The 12,016-nt window shown below is 39.2% G+C and overlaps 1 protein-coding gene across 1 annotated transcript in view; it reads right to left on the bottom strand.

Moving 5' to 3' along the window:
* Positions 1-12,016, bottom strand: part of MYLK (myosin light chain kinase) — a 156,131-nt gene that overhangs the window by 69,610 nt on the left and 74,505 nt on the right. The window contains exons 14-15 of the mRNA XM_082001360.1: positions 5,451-5,531; positions 4,202-5,091 (exon numbers count right to left, since the gene is read on the bottom strand). Of these exons, the coding sequence (XP_081857486.1) occupies positions 4,202-5,091; positions 5,451-5,531 (971 nt within the window). The remainder of the gene's footprint in view (positions 1-4,201; positions 5,092-5,450; positions 5,532-12,016) is intronic.

Here is a 12,016-nt window from a genome sequence, read left to right as displayed (position 1 = left end):
CTTTGTTTGTCACAGTTACCATTTATTTTGAGATTTCACAGGCAAAAAAAACATTACTATCTATCCCAGGAATGTAGATAACTGCATTCTGACAAGTGTTTAAAAGAAGAAAAATGTAAAATCAAACCATTAATAAACTCCTACCAGGTCAGACATGTTCGTAAAAGAAAAATGGTGTAAGAGTTCACTTTGTCATAAAAATGATACTTTAAGCAACAAATCACTCACACCAATCAACTGACAGAATACTACTTGAAGAATTATTAAAAGAAATGGAGAAAACAAGTACTGATGTTCATGATTTCAAAGGGAAACAAAACAGTATTAATAGTTGAGATGTAAAATGGGAGGAATTAGATTGATCTCAGATACGGTGTGATTGTGACATTCAGTATAATGCTGCCCAGATTCTGACTTCTAATTGCTAATGTAAACTTAACCCTGGAATAATAGAATACATTGCAAGCCCTAGATTAAAGACTAGAATACAGCACAAATGGTGCATAAATATGCCTGAAGATGAAGGTCTTTTTTGGAGCAGGATTTAATTTTTCCTTTGCCAAAGGCCTTACCAATCAATGATTATTCTGATCCTGGTGTTTGAATTTGGGCTTCTCCGATAGCACAGAAGTGGGGCTAACATCCCCCTTCTCTTGCATGCTAATGGCTAAACTGCCTCGGACAGGCAATGCAGTGTTAGCCTCTTCAAACACAGAGGAGATGTGTGAATAGAGTTGTTTCTAACAGGTAAAGGACCTTAGTATCAGCTAGGACAAATATGCCAAGGAAAATTACTTTCAGCGAGTGACTACATGAAAGGTCTAGTTAGTTTGCCTATCCTACGAACTTGTTACACACAAGTATACTTTTAAGTCTGCCCTTCCTGGCCAAATATGCCAATGTTTTATCAGGTGGGCGTATTCCTGAAACAAGATTTTATGCACTTAGTTTCACAATATATTTGGCACCAGGAGATCAACAAACTGCTATCTCTTTTTGCTTTCTGGCAATGACAGGGAGGGTTAATTTAATTTCCAAAAGACAAATACATGGCATTCTGCAAGTTCACATGTTACTTACATTGAACAGTTTGTGGGCCAGTGGCCCATACTTACTAAGATGGGCTTGTAGTATGATAAGAAGCAGAAAGATATGTCTCACTCTAGATAGAGGATTTTCCAGTATCCAACTCACTAAGAACAAGCAGGCTATTCTGAGATACCTCTGGAAAATTTTCCATACATGAGAACCAGTGGTCACCACCAAACATCACAGCAGCACAAAACCATTTGGTGAAATAGCTAAGAATAGACCCAGTCTATCCACTTCTATGGTGAATTTTGTTGCTGAACACCAGAGGAGCAAAGTCATACTGAAGAAATAAAAAAATGGCTTTGGAAGATCTAAACCCATTAATGTGAGCTAGGTTCGTTTGCTGTGAATTCCTCTCCTTCCCCACAGACTCAACCTTCTTTCAGCTGAGAATGACTCTATGGGATTATCTCCAGAGCCCATTAAATACTGCTCCAAGGTTGGCCAAAGGCACTGCTGCTGAAGGACATGACACCTTGTGGGCATGATGAAGCTGCCTTTTCAGCATTTGGGGCACAAGGTGGAATCTGGGATTTTGGCATTGGGCTGCTAAGTACTGGTTCCAGTTTTACTGTTGCTCTCTATGTTTAAAGCTGCCCCAAACACTTTCTGTGAGACTAATCCGTACAGTTTCTCTATTGAACAGTATTTCCTGATATTCATCCTGAATTTGTTATATCTCAATTCTAATCTGTAGCTCTAGTTATTCCTTCTCCTCCCTTGGTTCCTTCAACTATTTATGTGTTCCTAATTAGGGGGAAAGAGAAAAATCAACCTCTAAGAAAACTGGAACTTACTTAAAGTAAGTATCATGCATACCTAGTTAATTACTTAACAGTTGGCATGAAAGCATCTCACAGTGGGAGAGCAGCAACACATTGTTCTCCAAGTGCCAAAGCTAGCAGATACTGTTAGGAAAAGACCTAAATTGACCATCATGCAATGCATCCCCTCAGTGTACCAGAGGGTATGTAATAAGGTTTAAAAAAAAAAAAAGTTCTAATCCTCATTCTATTTCTTTCCATTAAAGGAGAAAACTGTAGCATTTACTCCTCTGTGTAGTATTTCTCTCTAAGCTCCTCTGCAAATATGTGCAAAAGAAAGCATAACTTTGAAGCACCGATAATACTGACGATTTAAGCACAACACTAGTGTAATAATGTAGGTGCAGCTCAAAATAAGGACAGTTTCTTCACTCCCTGCAAGAAGCTGTCCTGAAATGATGGATTCCTTAGCCAATGGTGACCTTTGTTCCTTACCTCAGTGGAAAGCACTGCTAAAGTGTGACATCCTGACAAAATGCCAGCTCTGGGGTGTTATGACCAAGAGTGTCACCTAGCCCAGACAAACTGGATGGGATAAATCACATGTGCTGGTCATGCAGGTGGTAGAGCATTTCTGTACATGAGGCTCTGTAAACTCAACTACACTGGATTTTCAGCTCCACAGTGCCATTTTATGAAGTGAATATGAGTTGGGGGATTGTAACAATTGCTCAGATTATTTCAGTCAAGAAAACAGCTTTCTGCAGCACCACAACACTAAAACTTCGGGACTCTAGGAGGCTCAACCATAGCTCAGAAGCTTTGATACAGAGGTGCTGTCTATCCGATGTATTTTGATAGGAGACATGAAACTTTGAGATGTATAATTTCTTTTCACTCTGAGCAACTCCAGGAAAGTCCTTGAAATCTTCCTTCCAGCTTAAAGCTGATTAAATTGCACTATCCCACCTTCCTGATCCTGTGAGTCTTTTTTACAAGGGTGGCATTTCCACCAGTCGACTTTTTCTCATGTACATAGAATCATAGAATCATTAAGGTTGGAAAAGATCTTGACATAACAATTACCCCTATTCTATACAGCCCCTTTGGTGAAAATCATCATGTACTCATAAATAAAATTTTTATGCTACTTCACACACATGCCAAAAACAACACACCTGCTACCATTTCCCTCTCTCCATCTACTTACTTTGGTATCCCCTTAATGTAGTACTCGGGTACCTTTTTTCCTCACACTATCTGAAGGCAATGTTGTTTCTGACTGCATCGACTTTAAAAGAATCCTCATGTTTCAGTGCCTGGAACACTGCACATGGATTCACTGGTTGTGGTGAACCATTGTGTGTATTCATTTGGTTCTTATTTAATAACACTGAAAATAGTCTGGATTAAATGAAGAAAGATTCACAATTAAGGGCAGAGATTCCTGTGCCAAGCTATAATTCTTGCTGCGAACGTGAACTTTTTTACTACAATGTTCAGGACAGTGTCATTCTCCATATAATTCTCTCAGACTTTTATGAAGTAAAGAAGTTTTTTTGTATTATCAGTTATCCTCCCTATTTTTGTCCCAAGGAAAATATATTTTGTCTAGATACAGTATTAAATTTCATACAAAACCAACCTAGTAAGGTTTGATTATCCAGAATGTGGAATATAAAGAAATCACTCAATTTGACAACAGTAAGTAGTTTCTCTGAGGACTTCTACCAAATTTTGTACTATTTTGAAATTAGTTAAAAGTCGTCGGGCCAGTGGGGTTCAAATATTTCAGCGTCTGTAAAGGCAACAGAAGCATCTGTGGTGGGGCATTAAATACACTGGAAATCAATTCTTAACTCTGATCTTAACTATGTAACTTGAAGTTGCAGTAATTTCTTTCTATAACAGAACCCCTCTTTGCTTCTGTGTTTCTTATTGCAATAAAAAGCCGGAAATTAAACATACAAAAGAATTAAATTAGAATTTGTAAACCAGCAATAATATTATTCTGTTTTCAAAGTTCTAAATCCTTAAAGTTCAGCTTAAATAAACGTCAGGTACCAGCTCCTTAAACAGCGTTAGCAATGTAAACAGCATTTAAAAATGCAAGAAGTTCAACTTTGTAAAAATTACATCTGCAGGCTGTCATAGAAGGATCTGCAAGAAATGTCAAACAATACTGTTCCTTGTGTACTCCACTGAAATAGCAAGAAAGCTACATCTGGAAACAGTTACTGGCACAGGACTTAAGTATTGCATTACCTTTAATGAACTAAATATTATTAATCAAGAGCTGGATATAATAGTGAGCCATCCAGGTGGCTGTAATTCAATTAATTTACCTTCTTGGGAGATGACAATGGACTTTGATGATTTGACGGTTTTGCTGTCTAGTGTCCAGGTGACAGCTGCAGGGGGATCAGAGGAAATCCGACATTGTAAGACCAATTTTTCACCATCTACTATTTGAGCATCCTGAAGCTTCTCTGTAAAGGAAGGTGCTGTCCCTTTGCTTGCTGGTGGTTTGCTTGCTGTTGCTTTGTTTTCAACTTTTTTCCCAATTATTCCACCATCCACCACTGCGCACCCATGTTCACAGTTTCTGTCATTCTTCTCCTCTTTTTTCACTGCTGGTTTGGCAATAGGGGCTTGAGAATTGGGGGTCGCGTTCTGGGCATCAGAATTGGTGCGGGCATTTGGTGCTGGGGTGCTAGCGCTGCCATTCTCTGCAGGTGGCTTTTTCTTTGAGCCCAGCACAGATCTGAAATCTGTAATGGCTGGTTTAGGAGGTGGCACCTTCTCTGGCAATGGGGTTTTTGGGGTGCCCTTCTTGGCCAGCACAGAGCGGAAGTCCACCTGCTGAGGAGCATGAACTTTCCTTTCCTCCTCTGACAAGGTCTTGGGTTTGACCTGCCGCTGCAGGTTGGCTCGGAAGTCCATTTGCTCGGCTGGAATTTCTTTCAGTTCCTCCTCAGAAAAACTTTTGGTGCTGACTTTCTTGCCTAAAATGTCACGGAAATCAAGTTGCTCAGCTTCCTGCTGCCTCAGGCTCTCCTCTGTGTGTTCCCGAGTTTCCACTCGCCTCTTCAGCACACCTCGGACGTCTTCCTGCTCTTCCTCAGCTGTTCTGTTTTCACTGCTGTTCTTTTTGAAGCCACTTGTTCTACCAAATGTTAGTTTACCATGTTCTCCACCATCTCTTCGCTCTCCAGAGCTGGCTGATTCCCTCCCACTATGATCCGAAAAAGAAAAGAAAGAGAGAGCCAGGAAAGGGGCTGGTTTAAAAATGTCAGGGAACAATCTCAGAGCAGGAACAAAATGTGTTTATAGAAGGGGAGGTTGATTAGAGGAGCACACTCCATTAGTTTATTGCATCAATGATGACTTCAGGAGCCATATAAGGGCACAAACAAAAAAGATGTTCTCTACTTTGGCTTGGTACAATGTGCTTAGCTCGTATGATGAAAACAATTTGTTGGGTCACATTTGGGGATTAGGTTGAACAGCAGCCAGCCTGGGTCTGTAAGGGCAGGGAATTAACGGAGCAAAAAATAGAACCCACCCATGCAAGTCCCTGGGAAAAATACTCACTCTCTGAGCATTTCTGCTCTGGAAGCTGAACTCTCCCGCAGCATCAGAGACACCTGGCAGCTGCATTCTCCAACTTGGTTCCTGAAATATTTAAGTGAAATCAGAAAAGCAGAGGATTCTCCCTCCAAAACTGTAACTTGCCTGAGCTAAGTGATTGTGTGTTGCCCTAAAGCAGCTCAAACCCAGTGTAGCATGCTCCTCTCCTATGCCCAGCATTGTGGTGGCTGACTGAGTGGATCTGGTCCCCTTACATTTGGAGCCAAGCTATCTAAAATAGCTTATACTGATCTGTTGCTGTCTACACTGGGAACAACATACTCCCTGAACAAAAATCAAAGCAATTTACAGAATGAAACAGCTGCAAACAAACAAGCTGAAGGAAAACAAATACAAAACCTGGAAAATCAAGGCAGAGGAAGGGGCTATTTTGCAAAGTTGAAAATCTTTCCAACTCTGCCTACTGTTTATTTATTCAAACCCAAGTTTTCTAATGTTAAGATATTAAAAGCAGGGTTTCATTTCCTTCCCTCCCCCCTGGCCTGACCAATCAGCAAAACCCATCTACATGGATTGCTCCAGTCTGTACATGTTTATATTAAAAAACATAAAAGTGTCACCATATATGGTGCTGAGTACTTATTCTTCCTTTTGCAGAGGAATGCCATGGATGCCTTCTGGAAAGGGCTCCCATTAAAGAATTCATTTAAAATGCTCCCTCCACCCCTGCTGCTCCCTCCCTCCCGCAGATATATATCATTCTTCTAGCCCCAAACAGCTCTTCTCCACTTAACACAGGAGATGCCAAAAGCAAAATTTAACTCCCCCATGGCAGCAGTTGTATAACTGTTGCCACTGCTCCCCTGAACTGCCATTAAAAAAACAGACTTGAATTGATTAAGGACTAGACAGATCTTTTATCAGTGAAACCACTTTTGTCCTTACCAGTTTAAAAGTATAAGTTTGTAAATGCACTACAAACTCCTGGATGGTCTTTCTTTTTAAACAAAACTATTTTTTGCTACCGAAAAAATCTCCTGGACATGAACAAAACACATGTGCATTGGGGGAAGGAAGGAAGAGAGATGGGTTTTCCCAGCTGTGTTCTCCTTTTAAAAGACTTGGTAGATAAGAGCACTGTCAAGTCCACTTTGCCCTGAAGTTTAAAACACAGACTCAGGCTTGCCTTTCTCTTAGTTTGCCTGTTTTTTATCATCTGGCCTGTTTTTTAAATAGTGCTTCGAAATACATTCCTAGATATGGTTCTGGTTGTGTGAATAAACTTTAATTTCACCCATTTACAACTTACAATGAAGTCACACAGTAGGCAAGATCATTAACACAGATGCAATTATTGCCATCACTTTTTCAGATGGATCTCCCTTGCTTTCTGTTGCTTTAGAAAATGAAACAACAGATCAGCCTAATATGAAAATCAAGCCTTTAACAGCAAGATGAATTGGTGGGGTTGACCGAAGTAACTGAATTGCAAAATAAAGGCCCTGCTGGTAGGAACACATCTGATTTGACCTTAAGACCATTAACAACAAGAAGCCGTAGAAACATTTTCAACACTTTATATCCAACAAGTCAGAACAAGTACACTAGAAATTGTTATTGAAGAGAATCCATAAGGACAGCACTGAAAGCTATTTCCTTCAATACAAAAGACTAAAGATCATCTGAGTATCAAACAGAAACTGTCCGAACGGCAGAAGAAGATCCAAGTCAATGCAGAGAATATTCAACTCAGTCCTGCACTGGCGACCTGCCATTCTTACTTCCTCTTACATAGAACCTCCATTTGGAAGCAAGAGAAATAGAAAGAAGGAAAGACAAATGGAAAGATAAATAGAAAGAATCGCATGTCATCTCCTCCCAACATACTCATTGGCATCAAAAGATGGCAGGGTACCAACATTGCTGAAAACCTGTCGTCTTCAAACAATGCATTTCATACTGGCCTCTTTTGCCACTATTGAAACTTCTGATCTTTTTTCCTGTTTCTCAGAAGCTTTTAAGAGAAGCAGACACACTCTGAAACTGCTCAAGTACTTTCTCACTGAGCAGTGCTATAGAGCTGTTAGCAGGCTGTAGGTTTACCCTAAGATCTCTCCCGTAAGTCTACTAGACCCCAATTACTCTTACTTTAGGGCTTAAAACCAACCCAAAGCTGACAAAGTAGGAGAAGCCATGCAAGCTGAAGTATAGACAATTTACAGGAAACATCAAATAGGGAGGCACCACTGCTCAGATTCTGTCATGACTGTATGGCAAAAGTATTTGCCCACAAGAATTGTGTCACCAGTGGGAGAGGTTAAAGTAACAGAGACAGCAGTCTCCCAGGAGAGGGATCTAGGGATACTGCATGTGGTCCTGACCACTGTGAAGAATAATGGCATTTCTACAGGACCCATTTCTGCAATACATCTTTCCCTCTGCAAATTCTTCACATATGCAAAGAAGCAAATAAGGAAGGCAAAGTAAACCTCTCTAAATTAAGCTATTTTTTACAGGGTTTGGAAAATAAAGGAGGGGGTAAGAAAGCAGGAGAGCATTTTGTTCTTTCTATTTTTAAAACCTTGGGAAGCACTTACAAATTATGGCAACAGTGGGACATAGAAGTACCTAGATGGAAAAATGATTTACAAGGTAGTTTTTTGATCTTAATTATGACTTCTGATTCATGTGGGTGGCTGAAAACTACACCACTGGATACAAACATTGAGTCTGTGACTGACTCATCATACCCCTGTTCAAAAGTGTAGCCTTCTCAGGGCAGATCTTGCTCCCAGTGAAATCAAAGTGAATTTTGTTACTGATTTTAGGAGCAGGTAGAACATAATTTTGACTTCTGAATTCAGTTGCAGAGTCTAAAAAGGTGAAGTTAATAACACTGACCTACCTTGGAGATCACAAGACGGAAAAAGAGAAACAAGCCAAGAAAAATTAAAAAGGACTGGATGGTTTCAATGCTAAGTTCAATCAAGAATAATTCTGGAAACTTTTAAAATATTTTTCATTTACGCAAATCCAGAACCTAGGCAAGGCAAGATACATAGGGGCAGTTAGAAAAAATAGAGCTTTGCAGTACATAAGCATTAACTTCAAGTCTTTCACATCTCTGCTGTTTTGAATCTTGGCAATAAATATTACTTCTCTCTGTTGGCATTTTATCAACAAAACTCTAGACAAAGGCAGATCTTAGTGGCTCTGTTATTGTGGAATAATTAGATAGACATGGATAAAACCTATGCTTAGTAGCTATGCTGTACAGTCTGGAAGTGTTGACTTTTGCAGGATTGTTCTGTAGAATGCCCATGCGCAGGACTTATCTTCAAAATGTCAAGGAATAATAATAAAAAACCCCCATCAAAAACAAATAAAACCCCAGCTGCAAAGCCTGAAGCAATTTTAAAAATAGCTCTCTGTCCTATTGTGGGATCAGTTTTCCCTGGAATGGCTTTTATGTTCAAAATATCTTGAAATACTAGTTTCTTGGCAGAATCTACTCAAATATTTTCACTGAACCTTAGATGAGACTTATTGTCTGTGTGTCCCTAGGAAGCACTCTCTGAAGGAACAGGAAAAAAAGCACTGTTAATTACAGTGTGGGGACACACTGTAAATTCCTACTGGCCTACCATATGTGAAACAAACATTACAGAGTAAATTACATCTTTTAAGAATGAACTGAAAGGGGTAAAGAAGTTGATCCCTAGCTACAGCTGGTGCTTCAGTCCAGGTAACTGCAAAGCTTCTGAACGAGGTTTTGCAACTCCTTTGTGAGTTAGTTAAATGGAGAGTCCAGACTCTGTGAAGCTTTAATCCCAAAGAAAGCAACTAATCCACTGGATCACAAATTTAGCTGACATAAAGCAGAGCAGCTCTACCGGCTGATAATGCACTGATTTACTTCACTTGAGGGTTTGGCCAAAATCTTTTTATACCTGAAAGACCAACCATATTATTTGCTTTTTTACAGTATTGAGTGGGAGAATGGAATGGGAAAGGGTCATGGTTTTCTTTCCTAAAAATAGACAATGTGTTGACAGCAGAAAACAAGGTTTGCATATTGTATTTTACAGAAAGACAGAACTATATTTACTGTTTGGTGTAATGGCATGTAATCTTACAACTGCTTTTTATATAACCTGAATTGCAGAGTATTCGAGGTACCACTGATTTATAAGATGAATGTTTACCTCTGATTTTAATCAGATTATCAAAATCTCTAAAAAAGATTAATCAACACTAACCAAACTTTTACGAAAGATGGAGTGGGGGAGAAGAGAAATACTCAGCATCTGAGGACACAAAGGTTAACAAAGCAGGTGATTTGTTTAAGGAACTGCAGGAGGATTTCTGAGGTCTCTCATGTTGACTGTGCTGTTATAAAGGCTTTACTCAAATACTGTTTCTGTCCAGTACTCCCAATTTCTTTGCTTACCTCTTCATTTACAATGTACACACTGACTGAAAGAACATGGGAAAGTCATATTGGGACAAAAAGTATACCAGTGCTTGCATCACTGGAAGGATGCAGAGGACAGGAGGAGAAAAAGATGTCTGTGGTTTTCTGAGTCAAAATAGCATTGTTATTTCCCATTTCAATCATGATGGTTTCACAGCAACTCTGACTGATTTCTGATCCCTCAACTGCATGGCTGGAGTTTTGCAGGCTGTAAAAATGTTTAAATTTCAATAGATGAATCACAGTAGTGAATCTGTTCTTTTTATATTTATGCAACACCATTCCTTGAGGTCTGAGCAATAACAGGCTCAATGAAACCTTATTAGAACAATTAAAATGAAGAATGCAAGTGTAGAGAAATCAGAGGTCTGTGTAGGTTTACAACAAGGACCAGGAGAGGCTACAACGTCTACCCTCTTAAAAGTTAGACTTAATGGTCTGCTATATAGTGAAAGGCAAGGCAAAGCAAATGCATGTACTAAATGATGCTGAGGGAGGGAAAGACAGAAAGCCAACCAGCAATCATTGATGGATCACACTAGGATCACATTGAGCTGCACATTCTTGTCAGCTCACTCTCATGAAAGGAGAAAGAACTAGGAAGAGACAAATAGATCTTTTGTTAAACTCAAATTTTTAAGTCCAGAGTTTTAATTTGCGAGCAGCCAACACAAAATGAGAATTTTGGATGTATTAGGACAGAATTTAGAGCTTAAGAATAATGAAGAAGAAAACTGGAAAACAATTAACACTGGTAGGAAACCATACCCAGGCTAAATTAAAGGAGTTGGAGAAGGAATGACTCCCTAAAAGCAGCTATGCAACATGCTTCTGAAATTAATACATGAAAAGGAGCTGCACATTTTATTTGAAAAGAAAGTGATTATGTTTAAAAATAGCCCACTGTTAACTTCTCTATAAACTCTTCAGTGAATTGACTTGTGGTTTCTCAGTTATTGCATATTTTTAATGGACTTTGTAGGAGTTTTTGAGGCAAAGACACTAAATGCAGCTCTCCTCCTCTCAGGTACTGTTAAGACTGTTTCTGAATATATAAACAATTCTCAATCAAGTATTCTAGACAAATGCAGGCAGTTCAAAGGAGGTTTAGACAAGATTATTTGCTGCTGAAAATTATTTTAGCTCTATTGCAAACTTGAAGTTATACAGCTGACATTTGGCTCCTTGAATATTCCTGAAGCAGTTACTTCTCTGTTATTCATAGTATATAAGCAATTGCCTTAAAGGCTATGGCTTTCTCTTCCCCGAACAGTAACTGAAATTACAGAATCACAGAATCACTAGTTTGGAAAGGACCTTTAAGATCATCAAGTCCAACCATTAATCCAGCACCACCATGTCCCCTAAACCATGTCCTGAAAATTTTACAAATTTTACAAATGACATTTTACAAACGAAATTTTACAAATGACAGCAGGGCAAAAAGAGGTATGAGTATTCCCATTGCTCTAATTGCAACATAGCTTTTTTCATTATGGATTAGAAAAAGCCAACATGAATGCATTGATCTTTGTGGGATCCCCAGCCATTTCTCCAGTAAAAGGATTAGGGAATAACTTAAAACTAGCATGCAATCTTCTGTGTTGTTTTCTAGCTACAAATTCTTCCCACCCCCAAAAAAGTTATTCTCCTCCGCTAATTTTCTGAAATAATTTATTTTCTAAGTGTACATTCTGTTATGTTCTAGAAGCATGATATTGCCAGGCTTCCACTTTGACATATGTCTTCAGTGATGAATTTGGCCACAGTGATCACCAGCTACACGTGATCATTAAGGTTGACTTGCTCAAGTCAGCCACAGCAAAGTCTTCCACAAAGCCCTCTTGGCTCTCCTTTGTTCTTCCTGTTCTCTTTCCTTTTTCCATCCCTGAAGTTTTGCTTAAATACCTCATTCTCTTTCAGTTCAAGTGAAACCACCAGCACATCATAAGAGAAGATGCCTATGTCCAGGGCACACAAACAGAAGTGTGGAAATGTACCAGTTGAAGGTAGCAACTCTCACAGTTTGCCTTGCTCTCATGTAGAGGTTAGTGACCTTAATAAAATTGAACTGGCATTTCTAATCCCGCCAGAG

This window comes from Phaethon aethereus, assembly GCF_964289735.1.
Source record: "Phaethon aethereus genome assembly, chromosome: 6".
Classification (NCBI taxonomy): domain Eukaryota; kingdom Metazoa; phylum Chordata; class Aves; order Phaethontiformes; family Phaethontidae; genus Phaethon; species Phaethon aethereus.
This window is presented reverse-complemented; position numbering and strand designations above follow the sequence as displayed.